At 42.3% G+C, this 22,006-nt stretch overlaps 1 protein-coding gene across 11 annotated transcripts in view; it reads left to right on the top strand.

The window, feature by feature from the left end:
* The window catches only part of RELCH (RAB11 binding and LisH domain, coiled-coil and HEAT repeat containing), a 403,047-nt gene that overhangs the window by 159,681 nt on the left and 221,360 nt on the right, over positions 1-22,006 (top strand). For 10 of the 11 annotated variants that reach the window (XR_004538476.1, XR_004538477.1, XM_033934993.1 and 7 more), the window contains 2 exons: positions 8,155-8,267; positions 17,101-17,191. Coding sequence is in view for 9 of the 11 variants with exons in the window: in XM_033934993.1 (XP_033790884.1) it covers positions 8,155-8,267; positions 17,101-17,191 (204 nt within the window). In the remaining 2 variants the exon portion in view is untranslated. The remainder of the gene's footprint in view (positions 1-8,154; positions 8,268-17,100; positions 17,192-22,006) is intronic. The other variant, XM_033934999.1, reaches the window with a different exon arrangement.

Raw genomic sequence — 22,006 nt, 5'->3', positions numbered from 1 at the left:
CCCTGGAAACATAGTTAAATGGACAGAAAAATAAAGTCGATACACAAAAGGGAGAAAGAAAGTCCAACGTAGTCTGCAGTAAACAACAGCAACCAGAAAACAACGAACAGACTGCAGATAATGTACAAGATGCAGGCGTTGTTTATTAGTAAATGCAGTAACATATACAACCTTATAGCCAACCAAGGGACCCGACACGGTCCGTGTTTCGGATAACACGCCTTTCTCAGGGGTCCATGGTGGTTAAGGTATAAAGCAAACTGCATAAAAGATAACAAACACACGCCAATCACGATCAAATGGCATTGTGTAAGACTTGCTTGACCCCATTTGATCATGATTGGCGTGTGTTTGTTATCTTTTATGCAGTTTGCTTTATACCTTAACCATCATGGACCCCTGAGGAAGGCGTGTTATCCGAAACACGGACCGTGTTGGGTCCCTTGGTTGGCTATAAGGTTGTATATGTTACTGCATTTATTAATAAACAACGCCTGCATCTTGTACATTATCTGCAGTCTGTTCATTGTTTTCAGAAAAATAAAGTCACCAGACACCAAAGGTAGGGAAAATGATTTTATTTTCAATATAGTGATTGAAATGTGTCAGTTTTGAGAAAGGAAAGATATTAAACTTTAAATGTGAGGGCTGCAGAAAAAATAGGGTACTTGGAGGGCCGCAGAAAAAATAATTAATGACAATTTTGCATAAGGTAAAACTCTTTATAGTTTATAAATCTTTCCTTTAACTGTTAAAGGAAAGATTTATAAATTATAAAGAGTTTTACCTCACGCAAAGTTGTAATTTCTTTAATAAGACATTAACTATTTTTTCTGTGGCCCTCCAAGTACCTCCAAATCCAAAATGTGGCCCGACTAAGGGTTTGAGTTTGAGACCATTGCTCTATACCATTTGAAAGAGGGCGAATATCTAATTATTCACTTCTAGAATTGGATACTTCTTAAATTTAGTAAAAATATTCTGGCACAAGTGTCAAACCTTAAAAAAAGGAAGCAATAGTGAACATTGGAAAATAATAATTAATAAAGATAGTACACATTTAGGGCTCCTTTTACAAAGGTGCGCTAGTGTTTTTAGCACACACACCGGATTAGCATATGCTATCTGAAAAACTACCGCCTGCTTAAGAGGCGGTAGCGGCTACATGCGCGGCAATTTAGCGCACGCTATTCCGCGCATTAAGGTGCTAACGCATCTTTGTAAAAGGAGCCCTTAATTTTCCCCACCATCAAATTTCCCTGTCTCGCCCACCCCACCCAGCTACTTTTTCATGCCACCCGGCTGGAAAAAATTTCTGGGGAGAACACTGAAGTCAATCAAAGGCTTTTCTGCATCTATACTTAATTAATAAACTGGAATTTTCTCATATTGAACTATAAAGAAAAGATTCAGCATATGCCAATGCTGATTGAAACCCCACCTGGTCAGTGTGGAAAGTTGGTCCTCAACCTGGCAGCTAGGCTTCAATGCTAAGAAATGTAAGGTCATGCACCTCGGAAGCGGAAATCCATGCAGGACGTACTTCTTGAACGGAGAAACTTTAACTAGGACTTCAGCAGAATGAGATTTAGGAGTAATCATCAGTGCAGACATGAAAACTGCCAATCAAGTGGAGAAGGCTTCATCTAAGGCAAGGCAGATATTGGGTTGTATCAATAGACATTTCGTCAGCCGAAAGCCTGAAGTCATAATGCCATTGTACAGGGCCATGGTGAGACCTCATCTGGAGTACTGTGTGCAATTCTGGAGGCCACATTACAGTAAAGATGTGCGCAAAATTGAATCGGTTCAGCGGACGGCCACCAGGATGATCTCGGGGCTCAAGGGTCTCTCGTATGAAGAGACTGAACAAATTGCAGCTCTACACTCTCGAGGAACGTAGGGAGAGGGGAGACATGATCGAAACATTTAAGTACCTCATGGGACGTGTCGAAGTAGAAGATGATATTTTCTTTCTCAAGGGACCCTCGGCCACAAGAGGGCACCCGCTCAAACTCAGGGGCGGAAAATTTCATGGCGGCGACACCAGAAAGTATTTCTTCACAGAGAGAGTGGTTGATCATTGGAACAAGCTTCCAGTGCAGGTGATCGAGGCAGACAGCGTGCCAGACTTTAAGAATAAATGGGATACCCATGTGGGATCCCTACGAGGGTCAAGATAAGGAAATTGGGTCATTAGGGCATAGACAGGGGGTGGGTAAGCAGAGTGGGCAGACTTGATGGGCTGTAGCCCTTTTCTGCCGTCATCTTCTATGTTTCTATGATGGGGTAAAACAGAACTCAACAGATCAGTAAAACCTTTACTGCTATTTAATATCCAAATTCAAAACCAAGATTGGGTGAGAGGAAGAGCATTCTCTTTTATCTATTCTCCTTGGGATTAACTGATACTCATGCCTCAATCAATATTTCAGGCAAAGAAGCTTCCTGCAGGACTCTGTTAAGAAGGTCCTGCAGCATAGGGGCTAATTCATGAAAAAATGTTCAATAAAATTTGTTGGGAAACCCATCCAAACTGAGGGATTTATTTGTTAGCAGGGCCAGGCTGAGCTGGCTCAAGGCACTGTGGCACACTGTGATGCTTCATCTGATCTGTGACTTGCACACCTTCATCCAAGTTCTACTGCTTGAACATAGACATCAAAAGCTTGGCATTGGACTTGGTGAGACCAAGATCTCTGATCAAGTCATTGATGTGCTTTTGGTTTGGATGGTATGTGTTTCTCTCATCAGTTGCACCATTGATGGTGACACCCCTCCAGACCCTGCCCTAGGTCTGCGCTCCACAAAAGCATCCATTGGGCCAGTTAATGAGGACACAGACTCAGATTCAGATGAAAAGGACCTGGATCTTAGATTTCCTCTTTACCATTAATAAATATAAGAGCGGAGTGATGGCATTCTGCAGAGCTTCATCAGGCAGCCATCATGACCAAGCTCCAAAATTAACACACCCTAATGGTATGTGTTAATATGAGCAGTTTTTCTTTTGGTTGCTGGTTTTTTGGGGGGGGGTTTAATTCAGTTTCAATAAAAATGATTTGAACTTAAAACCCAACTTTTTAAGTGTTCAACTTAATGCAATAAGAGGCAAATTCTATAAACAGCGTCTCAATTTGTAGGCGGTAGTAGGTATCCTACTGCTGTCTAACCAGCCAATCGGTATGCACGTTTAAAAAAAAAAAAAAAAAACACCCTGAGGCAGGCAGCCTATATTGTAAGGGTTTTCGTGAGCCTAGGGAGACGTGTAGGGCCGCCTAAGCTCGCCCAAGGCTAGGTGTGGGCGTGGTTTCACCCAGAAGTGGTCTTAGGCGGCACTAGGTGTCTCCCTAGGGCCATGACAGGCACCTGAAATGTAGGCCAGCAAAATGTTGGCCCTACATTTTCAATAAATGCAGCCGCTGAACGGATCGTGGCAAGGGAATCTCCCTACCACAATCAATTTAGTGGCCGTAGCAGGGAACCCATCCCCCTGCAAAGTCAGCCAGCAGGAAGGATGCTCAGTCCCTCCTGCTAGAACCCACGAAGCCCTCACCCCCTCTGAATGTCCACAGCAGGAGGAGTGCCCAATTCCTCCTGCTGCCATGCCCCGAATATCTGCCGGAAAACCTGCCGGAAACCCTCCCCCCCCACCAAAGATCACCGGCAGCAGGGATGCCTACTCCCAGGATGCACCGGGAAGGGTAAGACCTATCATTCTGTGGAGGTGGGCCTACCAGCCGGATGGAGTAAAAATCCCTCCAGCTGGCCTGCAAGAAAATGGTACTGGGAGGGGGATCTGGGTGGGGGTAGGTTTTCAGGGGGGTTTCCGGCAGGAAGGAGTGTGCATCCCTCTTGCTGTTGATCTTGGGGAGGGGGGGGCGTTTCCTGCAGAAGGAATTGGGCATCCCTCCTTTCGATGATCGGGGGAAGGGGGGCAGGTTCCAGTAGGTTAAAGAATCAGGATGGTTAGGCGTCTGGACGTTAGGACAGGCACGATTCTGAAAAGTCGCTTAGGTGGCTTCTGAGACTGGACATCCTATATAGAATCCGGCCCTTAGTGATCATGTAGGTAAGCCTATCTCTGTACAGCCTCTAGTTTGTTTTATGTGAGGTTTGCTTCTGACAAATTCCCCCCATCTCCTACATATCAAGTCTCTGCCAATGTTATGGGACCTCATCATCCTCACCTAGCTGTTGAGGTAGAACATGGGCATTTTGCCCAACTATACGGAGAGGAGCGATATTCAGTCTCTGTATAGCTAACCAGATGATTTTAGACCAGCAAAAAGACTTTACTATATTTTATCCATATAGTGGACTGAATAGCACCACAGTCTGTATAATGTCAGTTCTGACTGCTTGGACAGTGTGTGTTGCTGAACACTATGGGCTCCTTGTATGAAGGCGCGTTAGTGGTTTAACTCACGTAATAGCGCACGCTAAACCGCCGGCTGCACTAGCTGCTACTGCCTCCTCTTGAGCAGGCGGTAGTTTTCCGGCTAGCACGGGGGTTAGTGCATGTTGAAAAGTCGCACGCGTTAAAGCTGCTACCGCGGCTTCGTAAAAGGAGCCCTATTAGATAATGGCACTTAATAATAACTTTATTCTTTTATACCGCCATAGCCAAAAGTTCTAGGCAGTTTACACTAAAAAGAGCTGGACAATCAGCGAAATACAATACAGTAAAAAATGCAGATATTTGTAAAATAGAATTTCAATAATAAAACTCACTAAGTAATAAACTTATCGAACAAAGTGGTCTTAATTAATTTCTGAAAACTGCAATAGGATAACATAGCTTGCTGAATACATTTACCTAACCAAGATTGTTGCCTACCAGCTTGAAATGCTAGGGTCCTATCTAAGAAGGTCTTATATCTACACCCATTAATTTTGGGATAAGCAAATAAATAGAAGTTTATAGTTTCTCTTGATGGTCCATGCAACACAAAATGAGGAAAAAGGTAAGCTGGAGACAATCCCGATATCAACTTAAAGCAGATACAGGAAAATTTGAATAATACTCTTGCCTCCAAAGGCAGCCAATGAAGTAAACAATTTAAAAGCAGACAGCGGTATTAAATATTGACACATTTGCTATGGATGATATAAAAGAAAAACAAGAAAAAGTCAAAACCAATGGTTTTCTTAAGAGCAAAACTAGATTTGTTTTTTAGTAGTAGTCATGTTTTTTTAGTTTGCCTTTTAGACCTTGTGTAAAATCTATAACACAATTTCTACACTTTCATGTAAAAAAAACAAACAAACCAACCCCCCCCCAAAAAAAAACTTAGAGAATGTAACCTTCAGCTTTTTGTATGACTCCACCACTTTAAATCCACATAGGGCTGCCTTTTAACACAAAATGTTTTTGATAATTTATAGACTAGTTTATTTCTGTAGTGTCATTTTTTGGGGGATAACTCAGCAAGGACATGTTTTTTCTAGCTTGTACAAAATAGTGCTTGGGAGCAATTTTTTTGCAATAGATGTGTGATGTCTTTTCTTTATTTTATTTGTCCTAATTCCCAATCTTGCCTGCCAGCTCTGATTACTCTGTGCTGTACCTGGCATCAAGTGGCATGCTTGGTACTATATATGCTTGTAATCCTTTTTTCCCCATTTTATCTTATTGCCTGTGGCCAAGGTGTGTAGCAACTGCTTTGAAATAGTATTTAATGTGCCTTTATTAAAAAAGCATGCTCATATTGGTATTGTATGATGGAATACAAATGGTAAGCAAATGGAGGAACTTTCTGTAACTTATTTAGTTTTGTAAACCTCTTAAAATAGACCTGCAAGTCTTTCTTAAAGGTAAGGGAAACCTTCTTTGGTATGCTTTAAATTGTACAAATAGCTATTCAGATCTCTTCTAACTACAGAAGTTAAATTTCTGGTACATAGAACATCACTGTAAGATACTTAATTTGTCAGAAAAGTTAGGAATTTTGTGTTGCTGAAGCAGATTCCTGTCGTCATATCAAGATTGCAGGCACATCAAAAATACTGGCCTGGCAAGAAGGAGTTCATTCAGGAAATTGCTGAAAATGCAATTATTTGTTGATGCATTTCTTTGAGCATTTGACCTATTGCAAAGATTGAATCTTTCTGCTTTTGTTTTTATCCGTTCTGACCTGTTTCAATATTTTTTGTATGTAATTTTATTGTAAACCGTTTTGGAATAAAACGGTATAGAAATTTTTAAAATAAATGTAGAGTGCACATTCCCTATTGGCTCTTGGCCAACTTAAAAGTTGCTCAATTTGAACCTTCTCCTTATGGGGTATATAACATTTTGTTTTACAAAACTTTGTTCACAGGCTTGCTTGTTTTCTTTATGGTCATATAATCTATACCAATTCACCCCCACTGCTTCAGTTAGAACTGTAATGATAGGGGGGTGATTGGTATGTTGGATTGCAACTGTGAATATTTGGGGTTCCCTTAGCACAGTGGTTCCCAACCCTGTCCTGGAGGACCACTAGGCCAGTCGGGTTTTTGGGATAGCCCTAATGAATATGTATGAGAGAGATTTGCATAATGGAGGTGAAAGGCATGCAAATCTGCCCCATGCAAATTCATTAGGGCTATCCCAAGAACCCGACTGGCCTGGTGGTCCTCCAGGACAGGGTTGGGAACCACTGCCTTAGCATATATCAAATCTAATGTTTGGCATCCATAGCTTAGCAGTAGCAAAATTACTGTTGTCAGGAATATGCAATCTGACAATTAAAATGTTGTCATAAAATTTCTGATAAGCCTTCGAAGCTCAGAATTCTTCCTTACTTCCTCCTCTGTGACCTTTATCCCACCTTATTTTGACCTCAGAATTCCTATTCTGCATACTTTTACAGAATTGAGAAACTGTCACTGTATACACAGAATATATAGATATCTTTTCCTTTCCTATTTTTAAATGGAGTTCTTTTCTTAATGAATATGAACTATACATTGTAAACCGCTTGGATCCTTTTTAGGCTGTTATGTGGTATATAAAGTTTTTAACAAACATTAGCTTTACTGACCACACATCCTTAACTATCTTAGTGCTTCAATATACCGTCACTAGTCTTGGACACAGTTGAGGTACAGTATCCATATATTTAGAAGATGGTTATGTCTTCATTTTTATTATATGATTCACTTAGGAGATTGTATGAACACCTGAAATGTCTTTCTCATAATATAGTGTTATATTGTATCTAGTAGATTGCTCGCTGATGTCCTTTGTTGTCTTAAAACCCTTCCTACAAGGAAAATCTATTAGCCAGTTTCCTGGGCTCTTTTTCTTTTCTAGAAACCAGGACAAAGTAGGTGTTATGTACACAATCCACCTAGAAAATGAGTCAATCAAGAATCTAGATATAAAAAATTGAAGACCTCTTAAAAATAATGTTCTATTCTAAGAAAGAATTGATCAGAAATAATTAAAAACCTTCCCGGCATCCTAACACATTGAAGCCTGATTAGCCCACAAGAAAGGGAAGATACAATCTACAATTTTTTTAGAGAAACTTTACCAAAATGGTAGGGGGGGGGGAGAAAAAAAATTGCTAGTTTGTAGAGAGCAAAATCATATTGATTCAAACATTTTGTGAAAGAATTTACTACTTTAATGATGCTTCTTTATTCTCCTCTGCTATGCTTAGAAATTGCTGACATTATGTAGAGCAGTGTTTCTCAACTTAGTCCTGGAATACCCCATTGCCAGTCAGGTTTTCAGGATATCCACAATGAATATGCATAAACTTGATTTGCATACACAGTCTCCATTATATGCAAATTTATTTCATGTATATTCATTGTGGATATCCTGAAACCCTAACTGGCAAGGGGTACTCCAGGACTGTGTTGAGAAACACTGATGTATAGCACATATTAAAGAAACATAAGGTTAATTGATTGTCTGAGCTCCTGTGCCGAGAGTATTGAATTCAGTGTATTCTAAATTTGTACAGTTGAAGCTTCGAGCTTTGGCCCTTTGAGTTATATCAATTTATGACTTAAGGTGACAGAATGTTTTTATATTCGGGACTATTTCATACTCTAATCTTCATATATTTTGTGTGCATAATTATTTATCTTTCTATACTGTTTGGGGATATTTCCCAAAGTGTGTTAGCTGTGTTTGTTTTCCTTTCCATTGTCTAGGAGTTGATTCCTCTTATCCTGTGCACTGCGTGCCTCCATCCGGAGCCCAGAGAGAGAGATCAGCTTTTGCATATACTCTTCAATTTGATCAAACGACCAGATGATGAGCAAAGGTGTGTTTCATTTGTTTGAGATTTTCTTTCCTTATGTGCATAAACACAGTGTGGGTGGGTAGATCAGATATCAGAAACTTTATTTCAGGATCTTATAAACTTTAGTTATATTAAAATCATTTATAGGTCAAATTTTATTTACTATACAGTATATGGCTTTTTTGTTATACAGAGCAGATTGAAGTTTTCTCTAAAGCACACGGGGACAAACCTTTTTCCTCTAGGTCCTTTGGGATTTTACAGTGTCATGACCTTATAATTTTGCATAGACAATAGAAGTTGATAGCAGATTAAAGACAATATGGTCTATTCGGTCTGCCCATCTATAATCTCTACTGATCTCTCTTAACTCTTTCTCTGTGATTATCTGAATTTAAGAAAGTGTGTGGCAAAGTATTGATGTCCATTACTTCCACCTGAAGCCGTTCCACACTTTAAAATGGTAGAAACTATTGTTAACAACAAATATGGCTCAATGAGAGAAAAGAGAATGGGGGGGGGGGTTGTTTGTTTTTTTATCAAAGGAAATTTGTTCTTTATCAATTTATTAACAATTGTTTGAAGATTCAACATGTGTAAAATCCCAAGGGAGCAATGCACTATATCAAGTAAAAGGTTTTTGGGCTATGACATATAAAAATGCCCTCGTGCTTAATTTAAACTTTAATTTCCTTTTAATGACCAAAGAATCTGCTTTTGTGAAGGAGCTAGGACAATGCTACACCTGAGTATTTCCCATCTGCCTTGTACTGAGCTTGTTGCTTGTTAGCATTGCATACGTGTGCTGGAATTCAAGGAGTACATATTCATCTTGATATGACCAGATTTATTGATTGAATTAGAATGGGACTTGATATCCTGCCTGTCTGTGGTTACAATCAAAACAGTTTACATGATTGGGATTTATTAATCACCTTTATGAAGGCAGTATACAGCAGGTACAGTTTTTAATATAACGTACAATTTTGTTAACAGCATAACAGTAGTAAAAATGACCAAATATAAACATAAATACAATGAATGAAGTATACTTGAAAACAGCAAATTGAAACCTAAAAATAGGATTAACATGAAACAGTAACAAAATATACATATTTGACAGCACTGAATTTCAAATACCAGATATAACACAATTGCAGCATAATACTAATAAAACACCTAATAAATACATGTTAGAGCATTCAAATAACTTAGTTATGATACTAGTATTTTTCTACGACAAAGCTTACTATGTAGTTGAGGGTCCAAGTGCATCTATCAGTGGGGATAAATAGATGGATGGTTAAATTCAAGGCTATATGCTGGAAACGAAGACGGGAAACTGGCAGGGTTGACGGTCAGTCTAGAAGAGGTATGCAAGCAGATCGATAGGCTTAAGAGCGATAAATCCCCGGGACCGGATGACATCCATCCAAGGGTCATCAAGGAACTGAAAGGGACTATAGCTGAACACTTCAATAAATAGCCAATCTGTCGATCAAATCGGGAAAGATTCCTGATGACTGTAAGGTGGCGAATATTACGCCAATCTTCAAAAAAGGTTCAAGGTGAGATCCGGGAAACTACAGACCGATGAGTCTGATCTCAGTACCGGGAAAGATGGTAGAGGCGCTGATAAAGGACTGCATCATTTATCACCTTGACAGACACGGTCTGATGAGGACAAGCCAGCACGGTTTCAGCAAAGGCATATCTTGTTTGACGAACTTGCTTCACTTCTTCAAGGGAGTAAACAGGCAGATAGACAAGGGCGATCTGGTCGACATTGTATATCTGGATTTTCAGAAGGCATTCAACAAGGTTCCACATGAACCACTACTTCAGAAAATTGCGAGCCATGGAATCGAGGGTGAAATACTCACATGGATTAAAAACTGGCTGGAGCATAGGAAACAGAGAGTGGGGGTAAATGGACAATACTCGGACTGGAAGAGCGTAACCCGTGCTCTTCAACATATTTATAAACGACCTAGAAATTGGTACGACGAGCGGAGTGATTAAATTTGCGGACGATAAGTTATTCTGAGTAGTGAAGATGCAGAAGGATTGTGAAGACCTGCAACGTGACATAATCAAGCTCGAGAAATGGGCATCGACATGGCAAATGAGGTTCAACGTGGATAAGTGTAAAGTGATGCATGTTGGTAACAAAAATCTCATGCACGAATACAGGATGTCCGGGGCGGTACTTGGAGAGACCTCCCAGGAAAGAGACTTGGGAGTTCTGATCGACAAATCGATGAAGCCGTCCGTGCAATGTGTTGCAGCGGCCAAAAGGGCGAACAGAATGCTAGGAATGATAAAGAAGGGTATCACAAACAGATCGGAGAAGGTTATCATGCTGCTTTACCGGGCCCTCACCTGGAGTACTGCGTCCAGCACTGGTCGCCGTACATGAAGGACAATGTACTACTCGAAAGGGTCCAGAGAAGAGCAACTAAAATGGTTAAGGGGCTGGAGGAGTTGCCATACAGTGAGAGATTGGAGAAACTGGGCCTCTTCTCCCTTGAAAAGAGGAGACTGAGAGGGGACATGATCGAAACATTCAAAATACTGAAGGGAATAGACTTAGCAGATAAAGACAGATTGTTCACCCTCTCCAAGGTAGAGAGAACGAGAGGGGATAGATTACGTACAATTGTAAGGAAGTTCTTCTTTACCCAGAGAGTGGTAGAAAACTGGAACGTTCTTCCGGAGTCTGTTGTAGGGGAAAACACCCTCCAGGGATTCAAGACAAAGTTGGACAATTTCCTGTTAAACTGGAACGTACGTAGGTAAGGCTAGACTCATTTAGAGCACTGGTCTTTGACCTGGGGGCCACCATATGAGCAGACTGCTGAGCACAATGGACCATTGGTCTGACCCAGCAGCGGCAATTCTTATGTTCTTATGTTCTTGAGTTTTTTGTACAGTTAAACAACATACAGTGGAACCTTGGTTTACGAGCATAATTCGTTCCAGAAGTATGCTCGTAAACCAAATTGCTCGTATATCAAAGTGAGTTTCCCTATTGGAATGGATGGAAACTCGCTTGATACGTTCCCCTCCCCCCTCGAGGCCACCGGCACAGCTCCATACCGCCCCCCCCTCCGTGATTCGGCACCCCACCCCCTGCTCGCATCGCCCCCCCCCTCGATCCTATATCCCCCGCTGAGCACCCAAATAACATCCCTAAACCCAATTTGGCACCAGCACCAATGCACAGGACATGCCGGTGCCCGAAAATCCTCCCTCTGGGCTGGGCTGGGCTGTACTGAGCATCGGAGATCCTCCCTCTTGGCTGGGCTGGACTGGGCCTTGAGCATTTGCGCATGCTCAAGGCCTTCTGGTCTTGCTCTCTGGACCTTGAGCATGTGCAAATGCTTAAGGCCCAGTCCTGCCCAGCCAAGAGGGAAGATCTCCGATGCTCAGTCCAACCCAGCCCAGAGGGAGGAACTTCGGGCATCGCCATGTCCTGTGGATTGGTGCTGGTGCTAAATCGGGGTAAGGGATGTTATTTGGGTGCTCGGCTGCTGAATAAAGGAAGTATCAGTGTGTAAACTACACTCTGTATCAACTAAAGCAGAAACAAAGTTCCATTCACAGCATTTCCACAATTTATGTGCTAAAGGTCGTCTAGCAAGGTTATCAAATTAAAAATGTTCTTGACATGTTCTATTAAGCTGTTCTGCTATATCAGCAAGTTCCAATTCTTTCAATTGGAGTCTAGCCATTTGAAGCTGATCCCTTAGATCCCCTTGATTTCCAAGAGCTTTACAAGACAAATCTAATGAAGCCAGTTGAGCCCTAAGCTGGTTTTCCTTTTCCCATCTTGGTAACATGGACCTGCAAGTCGATAAAATGCCCCCACATCACTACCCTCAACGTCTCCCACAGAGTAAAGGGAGAGATCTCAGGCGTGTCATTATGCTGCAAAAAAATCATGCACGTTAGACTCCAACTGAGCAAAATGAGAGGGTTCCACCAAAAGAGAGTCGTTGAGGCCCCTCCCCAATGCATCCCAAGATGCACCAGGGAATGGTAGGTACATTTTAGAGGCAGCAGCTGGGAGGAGGGTGTCCACATCCCTTCGGGTCATCTCTTTAGAGGTAAGGGAGAGGGAGCGGCGGAGATGGGGGGAGTCACTTGAAAGCGGTGAAGAGTGGGCATCTCTTACGCTGCGGAGGGCCATCGGGTCAGGTCACGGGGGATTTTAGGGTAGCAGGAGAGATTGGGCATCTCTCCTGCAGCAACGGCTGGGTTGGCGGGGATTTTAGGGCAGCATGAGAGAGTGAGCATCTCTCTTGCTGCAGGGAGGGTCATGGCAGGGATTTTAGGACAGCATTTTAGTGTGGGCATTTCTCCCACTGTTATGTTTTTTTTTTGGGGGGGGGGTTTACAGTGTTTTATCTGCGCATGTGCCCATCGCTATCACCAGCGATGGGCACCTGCAAATTTAGTGAATCTTCGCTGCTGTCTGCTGATCTCATTTGCTTTTGCAATTTTTTGGGAATGTCTCGGTCTTTTAGATTTCACTATCAAAACGGCTGTGTTAGCAGACCTTTGCTTTTTAATGTGGGTTTTTGAGAATCCTAGCCCTAGTGCTTACAAACAGGTAAAGTGTTTCTGATGTTATATTGGGTGATCATCTGGCATCCACTGATCACTGCATGGTACAGTTTAATATTAAGATGGGTACAGAGAAGGCTCATTGAAAAGGAAAGGTTCTAGATTTTTTTTTAAACTAACTTTGAACGGATGGGGGATTACGTCAAGGAATTGTTGTCGAAAGTAAGTATAAGTAAGAGCAAAAGAAGGCCGCTTTGGTTCTCAAAAGTAGTAGCCAAGAAGGTAAGGAAAAAGAGGCTAGCTTTCATAAACTACAAAAGATCATAGAAAGAGGAGGACAGACTAAAATATCTGGAAAAGTTGAGATGCTTGTTGAGTAGTCAGAAAAGCAAAGATACAAATGGAAGAAAAAATAGCTGACATGGTAAAATGGGTGGACAAAACATTTTTATATATATTAGTGATAGGAAGAAGTGCGAAAAGGCATTATGAGACTCAAAGATGAAGGGAAGAAATATATAATAGCTGATAAAGATAAGGTTGAATTGCTGTAGTCATGAAGGTAATCATCCTTATTCTCCATTGCTTAACAAATATTTCTGTTCTGTGTTTACAGCTGAAGCGCAGGGAATGGGACTGCAGAATGCAAATGCAAATAGGGCTGGAGATGTGGTAGACCCTGATCAATGTTCAGAGGATTGTGTTCATGAGGGGCTAGCTAAACTAAAGGTGGTCAAAGTGATTGGACCGGATGGTGTACATACGAGGGTAATGAAGGAAGTTCTGGTGGCACTGCAGGCTGACTTTTTCAATGCTTCTCTAGAGTTGGGAGTGGTACCGGAGGACTTAAAAAGGGCAGATGTGGTCCCTCTCCACTAAAGTGGAAGTAAGGAAGAAGTAAGGAACTACAGATCAGTAAGTCTGACTTCTGTGTAAGTAAATTAATAGACATGCTTTTAAAATAGAGAATCAATTTCTTTGAATGGGTGACTAGAGAATTAGATAGAGGGAATGTGCAAGATGTACTTAGATTTTTGCAAAGCTTTTTAACAGTGTTCCACATAGGCATCAAATAAGCCGAATGCTCTCTGTATGGGCCCCAAAGTGACACACTGGGTCAGGAGCTGGTTGAGTGGAAGACGACAGAGGTTAGTGGTCAATGGAGATCACCCTGAGGAAAGGGATGTTGCCAGTTGTGCGCTTTAAGGTTTGGTTCTTGAGCCTTTTCCTTTTAACATTTTTATAAGCAATATTGCTGAAGGGCTGTCGGATAAGATTTCCCTCTTTGCGGATGATACCAAAATCTGCAATAGAGTAGGCACCCCTATTGGTGTGAATAACATGCGGAAAGACCTAGCAAAGTTTGAAGAATGGTTTGAAATTTGGCAGCTATGATTTAATGCTAAGAAATGCAAAGTCATGCATTTGGGCTGCAAAAATCTGAAGGAATGGTACAGTTTAGGAGGTGAAGAACTTTTGTGCACAAAGGAGGCGCAGGACTTGGGTGTGATAGTATGTGATGATCTTAAAGTGGCCAATCAGGTTGAAAAGGCAACAACAAAAGCTAGAAGGACGCTAGAGTGCATAGGGATAGGTATGGCCTGTAGGAAAAAGGAGACATTAATACCCCTGTATAAAACTCTGGTGAGATCTCATTTAGAATATTGTGTACAACTCCAATGATTGCACCTTCAAAAGGATATAAACAGGATGGAGTCAGTCCAAAGGAAGGCTACTAAAATGGTCTTTGTCATAGGACATATGGGGACAAACTTAAAGATCTCACTATGTATAGTTTGGTGGAAAGGCGGGAGAGTTATGATAGAGGCTTTTTAAATACTTATATGGCATAAATTCATTTGAGTGGAATCTCTGAAATGAGACGGCATATGATGAAGTTAAGAGGTGATAGGTTCAGGAGTAATCTAAGGAAATACATTTTTTACAGAAAGAATAGTAGATGTGTGGAATACTTTTTTGATAGTGGTAGTGGAGACAAGACTGAATTCAAAAAAGCGTGGAACAAAACGTTGGATCTCTTAGGGAGACAAGGAGATAGTGGATCCTGCAGATGGGCTTACAGGATGGTCCATTTGACCTTATCTGCCATCATGTTTCTATGTTTCTAAGTTTGACCTGGTAAGGTGGGAGTAAGAGAGACAGGAATTAGGGAGGAGGGAAAGAACGGGTGGATAGAGTGTGGCACAAAGAGTGAATGGAAGAGCTGGTTAAGATGTCAGGTGGAGGCTGAATCATCTTGGCATTGCTCCCCATTGAAGTGTGGCATCAAGGTTACTGGTGTCCTAGGTTCTCTTGACATGAGGCCTACTCATCCTCCTTGCCATGAGAGAGGATGCGACAGCCTCCACCAACCCAAGTCCCCAGTTGCAATATTTGGGTTACTCAAATACCTTTGTCATTGGCAGCCTTCAAGGATGAATGAAGCATTTCTTCACTAGATGTGATACTGCAGCTGTGACATTTTTGATGTTGAGAGCAAAAACAATCCAGCTGATACTTGAGACCCTTGCCCTATCTGAAAGAGCCGTTGAAACACCAAAGCCTGAAGGGCTTAGTCAGTTTCATTAGTGTCTTTTTCTAGTGAATCGGCAAGGAAGCTTCACTGATTCACCAGGAACCATCAGTATAGCACAGGAGCCTGACCATACAGGCAATAGTGTGAGATAGGCTGCAACTCGGAGTTCACAGACTTGACTCAGAGCACTCTTGGGATTCTGATGAGGAGCTAGGGAGTTTCTCAGATCCCTCCCCACCTCATGAATGATGCAGATGCCCTCCAGAGGGAGCATCGGTTTTATATGGGAGATGACTCAGGTCAGTCTATTTTAGTTAGAGATGGAGAAGGAGCCCAGAAAAGAAGCACTAGATATCCACAGGTCCTATTCCCCCCTTCTCCCCCTCCCTGTAAGGAAGCTGTAACAGTATTTGTTCTCAGAATTCTGAAGGCAGTATAGATGAGAATGTGAGAGCTCTCTCTCTTTTTATATCTCCTATTAATAAGAAGGTTTACTTTATAGAATCCTGAAGGCTTTGGGGCTTCAGAAACAACTTTCTCAACAGTCTATGGTGGTTGAATCTACTCTCAAATGATCCAAGAGTTCCAAGATACACTCTTTGGTGCTATCGGGGAGGGAGACTTGAATGTTGAAATTTTTTGGAAAGAAACCATTTCAGAATGCTATGTTCTTCTTCTCCCCCCCACTCCCCAATATGCATCCTAGCTGTTATTCATGGGCAGAGAAGGTGGAAAATACTTACTCCTTGCAACTTATATTTTTGATATGGCATCCAGAGCTTCTGCCATATGAGGATTGGCACTCATGGACTTACTTGTATGTGAGCATCACACAAAAATGTTACCTTTGTTTATAAGATAAATTGTGCATTTGTAGGTTCAGTGACTACTTGAATCTACCATTCCCGTGTAGTTTATTATGATACTAACATCAGAACATACTAGTTATAAATAAACTACTTTCCTACATTTGTGTTTCTCCATTGATCTAATTTGCTCTGAGTCTATCACTTGCCATATCTAGTGAAAGCTCCTGCAAGTACTAGATCTAGTTTTCTTCACTGAGAACCATAAAGGGGATGGAACTCCTCTTGTATAAGGAAAGACTAGAGAGGTTAGGATTCTTCAGCTTGGAAAAGAGACAGCTGAGGAGAAGATATGATTGAAGTCTACAAAATCCTGAGTGGTGTAGAACGGGTACAAGTGGATTAATTTTTTTTTTACTGCATCAAGATTTACAGAGACTTGGGGACACTCGATGAAGTTACAGAGTAATACTTTTAAAACCTATAGGAGGAAATATGTTTTTCACTCAGAAAATAGTTAAGCTCTGGAATAGGATTTGGTAAGAGCAGTTAATATATCTGGTTTTAAAAAAAGGTTTGGACAAGTTCCTGGAGGTAAAGTCTATAGTCTGCTGTTGAGACAGACATGGGATGGTAGCATGGGATGCTGCTATTTGGATTTTTGCCAGGTACTTGTGACTTGGATTAGTCTCCTCAAAGACTGGATACTGGACTAGATGGACCATTGGTCTGACCCAGTAAGGCTATTCTTATGTTCCTTCAAATAGATAGTTTATCATTTTCATCCCTTCAAGTTAACCCAGCCTCTAAGATCTGTAATGCAGATCATTAAAGGCCATTATGGATTACTTATAGGTGGTTGCCATGATTGCTTAGAACTAAACTGGTACTGGTCCTCTGTTTGCTCAAATGGTGATTAATAAATCTTGGTTTTGTGTTTCAGGCAGATGATACTAACTGGTTGTGTGGCCTTTGCTCGTCATGTTGGACCAACACGTGTGGAAGCTGAACTTTTACCACAGTGTTGGGAACAGGTAACCTTTTTTGACCTATTGAGCTTTGCTGCTAGATGCATAGTAATTTATTTATAGTAGAATACATTTTATCTAATGTTCCAATATGTAAAAAAAAATTCATTCATGGGCATTGGCCTGTGTTTTGGTAGCCAGAAAAATGGCTGTTCTATATTTTTAAGATCGATGTTCTATTGTTCACAACCTCACACTTCAGTTTCTTTGTGCCTTCCTTAAAAGCTCATCATTTACAAATTCAGCCATGGTTGATCGGCAACTTTCCTTTACCAGTTATAAGACAAGCAGAAAAGTGGCCAAAAATCTCTGGATGCAAGAATTGATCCTTGACTTAATGTATGTAGGATAAGTAGGCTAATTAGCTGATAAATTAATAATTTTCTGATTAGAGTTTGTGGCTAGTCTCATCTTTTTGGAGTATGATGTTGCCCTCATGTGGTTCTAAAGCAAAAATAAGGCTCTTTGAAGGTTTAATAGCACTATAAGGAAAAAATGTCAAATGCTGGAAACATATATTTCAATTATTGGTAATAGGTACTATTTCTTAACAAACTAAGAGGTAGCCACAGCAGCACACTAATAATTATTCTTGATACAATCTTATTGTTTCCTAACACAAACTAGTCTTTAAGCCCGTTACATGAACGGGTGCTAGAATAGATGTGTGTGTCTGTCTTTCTCTCTCTCTCCTTGGCCACTTTCTGTCTATCTTTCTTTCTTTCTGTCTCTTTTTCCTCCACCATCCCTTGCCAGCTCCCCCTGTCCAGCAGTAGCCCTTCTCCCTTCCTTTTATCTCCCCCTTGTCCAGCAGCACCTCTTCCATGCTCCACCTGTCCCTCTTCAGTGCTCCCCCATCCATCAGCACCTTTTTTGTGCTCCCTCTGTCCCTCTTCCCTGCTCCCCCGTCCATCAGCACCTCTTCTGTGCTCCCCCTGTTCCTCTTCCCTGCTCCCTCAGTCCAGCAGCACCCCTTACCTGCTCCCCCTGTCCCTCTTCCCTACTCCCTCGGTCCAGCAGCACCCCTTACCTGCTCCCCCTGTCCAGCATGTTCGTTTACAGCCTGGTGAGGAAAGTGGCTAGCTGTAGCGATCCTCGCAGGCCGCTATGCACCTCAGTAGCAAGTTCCCTCTGACGCGATCTTAGTTGTACTTGAGCTGGTAAACAGTTCTGATTTTACTCAGTAGAGCACACGCTTGTAGTTCTAGTCAGATACATCTCTGAGTAGCAAGTGCTCATGTACTCAGAGGTCCTAGACAACCTACATCATGGATTAGAGAATGGAGTCTAGAAAACTTGAAAGCTCTCAGCTGTAGTCTCCACCAAAGTTAAGGAGAGAACATATATACATGCCTAAAAACAAAACCGCAAAGAAGAGATCATTCTCGGAGTTTAAGCCGATGATTATAATAAACATTTTATCACACACAAAACAATTTTGATTGGATTATTGAAAGATTTGGTCACATGAATTCCCCATGGAACAAATCAGGTATAGATGGTACATATGAAAAGATAATGAGCAATAGCTGAGGTGATGGTCAAGACACAAGCCAGGTTGAACTATGGTGTCGGACAGGTTTAGACTAAAGTGCATGTAATGTTGCTAATCAAGGATGTAGGCCCCAAAAATATCTTATAGAAAGTCCCAGGCCTCATGATCACATAAAGAACAATAAACAAATGTCTATTCAGTGTCTTGCACAAATATGGCCTTGGCAAAGTCCATCTTGCAGTACATTAGGAATCTACAACATGATGAGTATAATGCAGTCCTAATTTAGTTCAAAGGATTTAGTTAGGCTAATGCAGCCTTATGCATACAAACAGGTATGGGCAAGTAATACCTCTACAGATAAAAATGTTGTAAGCCTGAGGAGGAGTATTGTGTAGTGGTTAGAGCTATATCCTCAGCACCCTGAGGTTGTGGGTTCAAATCCTGCTCTGCTTCTTGTGACCCTGGACAAGTCACTTAAACCTCCACTGCCCCAGGTACATTAGATAGACTGTGAACCCACCAGGACAGACAGGAAAAATGCTTGAGAACCTGATTGTCAACTGCTTAAAACACCTTGTCCAAGTGGTATATCAAATTCCAATCCCTTATCCCCTTAAAGATGCCAACTCTAGAGCAAGCATACTGTTAGAAAATCAGGTCCTGTAGTATAAATGAAGAGACCTGTTAGCTCTTAAGCAAAAAGTGGTGATCAAGGAGTAATCATTACTAAACTCAGCAAGAATATGAAGGTCAAGCAATTTAAGATGGAAAGGTACAGAAGGCAAGTTTTTTAAACTTTGGAAGTGACTGTAATAACAAAATTCTTGTACAATCCTACTTTATTCCAGGACCAGTGGGCTATTTCTATCTACCCACCAGGACTTTGTAGAAAGTCTCAAACTTCAGATAATTAAACCTCTCCCCTCTTACCTTATCACTGTCTGTAACCTCAGTCTTTCTTCCTACAAGCCAGGCTATAGGTGCTTGATTTTTCTGTTCGTGTTTTATTTTATGTAATTTCATTCTTTCTGTTCGCAGTTTTCACTCTTGTGCTGTGGAGGTTCCCTGTGGGGACAGGTCCAACTGCGGGAGATTGCAAACCTTTGGAAAAAGTCTGCTTCTGGAGGGTTCCCTGCTTGTCAGTAAGCCCTCTGGACAGCCTGCATATCAGGTCGGAGCTTTGGGACTGTTCTCTAGGGAGCTAGCTCACCCCAGGTTCGTCTGCTAATTGTAGATTTGATCTCTGAATCTCTACAGGCATTAAAGCTGCAGTCTGATCTGTCTGTCACTGTAGAATATTCCCTCATGAGTGACTGGAGGCCACAATCTGCCTCTTTTCCTGATCATCCTGACCTGGTTTGGATTCTTACGGACATTGAAGAGACTCCTTAGGGTACCTTGTGCTATGGCACAGCTTTATTCCTGGCTGAGGCTTTTAACAAGCACTTTGATTCCTCGAAGGTGGATTCCTCAGCTGTCCAAGCACACTTCTCTTCCCGGTGTGGATTTGGTCCTTAAGCATCTGTTTGATTTGGCTGTGGCTGGTGTTCATGCAGCATCAGCCACTTCTTCATGACTCATGCATGCCATTCCAAGCGGCGCCATGATCCTGATACTGTGGTGCTTCGTGACTTGGATTTTATCATCTCTGGAGTGGATTATATGGCTGATGCCTTGTATCATACAACTTCTCCCAAAGTGCAGAACAAAGTGTTCCTGCCTGTATCCCATCAGGAGAAGCTTCAACAGGTTGTCAGGGACCTTCTGGCCACTCCAGTTCTGACGGCATGGCTGTACCTCCAAATTATGGGGACCATGGTGGCAACAATCGATGTGGTCCCTTGGGCCAGAGCCTGTCTGGAATCCCCACGCTGGAATCCCCATGTACCCCTGCCCTGCACGACTGTGGCGCAGAACAGTTTTGCATGGTGTTTGTGAACCCTCTGGCTTTCCAAGGGACTTGCCCTCCAGATCTTGGATTGAGTGATTCTGTCTAGGGATGTGAGTCTCAAGGGCTGGGGAGCGGTATGTATGATCATTCCTGTTCAAGGCCAGTGGGTGCCCCTCAGAGTGCAAGTGGTCGATCAGTTGTTTGGAGCTTCAGGCGATTTGACTAGTTCTTCTCCACTTCGAGGGTTATCTCTGTCATCGAGCCATCCTTGTCTTCTTTGATAATGCCACGGCAGTGGCTTATGTCAATCAGGAGTCCCTCCCTGAGCATGGAAGCTCAGCTTCTCTTCTGGTGGACGGAGAGACACCTTGTGGCGCTATCAGCGGTGCACGTTGCAGGAGTGGACAATGTTCAAGCAGATTTTCTCTGTCAGACGCTGGACCCCGGAGAGTGGTTCCCATCTCAAAGAGCGTTCAATTGCATAGTAGATCAGTAATGTTCAATCTCATGGTGACTGTGACCAACAGGAAAGTGAAGCGATTCTTCAGTCGCCCTTGCAAGGCTGGCAGCGCAGGCCTGGATGTTCTGATTCAGCACCGGCCATGGGAAGGTCTCCTTCATGTCTTCCTTCCATAACTCATGATAGGGCATCTGTTGACACGGATAGCAGCCCACGGAGGTCCAGTGATCATGGTTACACCCAATTGGCCATCTTAGTTAAGCTCCAACAGGATCAGGGGAGCTACCTTGTCATTCTTGCCTCCTCACGCAGGGTCCAATTACGATGCAGGATCTGGACCACTTTGGTCTTATTGCATGCCTCTTGAGCGTGAGGCCTTTACTAGCCGGGGCTATTCTTTAGCTTTAATTGACATGCTGTTTCACAGCAAAAGGAAGTCCACAGTGGCAGCCTATGTGAAGTCTTGGTGGTGTTACCAGGCCTGGTGCACCATGAGACAGGTAGACTGTCTGTTACATTGATTCTTCAGATCCTGGATTTTCTGCAGGATGGCCTGAAGAAGAGCCTAGCAGTAACTTCGCTCCAGGTGCAGATTGCTGGTCTTTCGTGTATGGGCCCTCCTTCTCTGAGGGCTCATTGGCAGCTCATCCAGATGTGGCTTGTTTTCAGTGGGGCGCTCTGCGACATAGGCCTCCGTTGCACCTTTCTTGTCCAACCTGGAATCTTAATCTGGTTTTCCGCTCTCTGGCTCATCCACCGTATGAGCTTCTGGAGCAGGAGTCCCTTATGGATCTCACGATCAAGACTGTCTTCCTGGGGGTTATTACCTCAGTAATATTACCTCTAAATCAGAACCCCATATGGACAACAAACCTCCCTTCTACAACACTAACAGGCTGTAATTTCACACACACACAAGCTAATCACACAACAGGTAGTAACGGAAAAAGAAAGGAAAGAAAGGTGGAGAAA

This window comes from Geotrypetes seraphini, chromosome 2 (genome assembly GCF_902459505.1).
Source record: "Geotrypetes seraphini chromosome 2, aGeoSer1.1, whole genome shotgun sequence".
NCBI classification, from domain to species: domain Eukaryota; kingdom Metazoa; phylum Chordata; class Amphibia; order Gymnophiona; family Dermophiidae; genus Geotrypetes; species Geotrypetes seraphini.
This window is presented reverse-complemented; position numbering and strand designations above follow the sequence as displayed.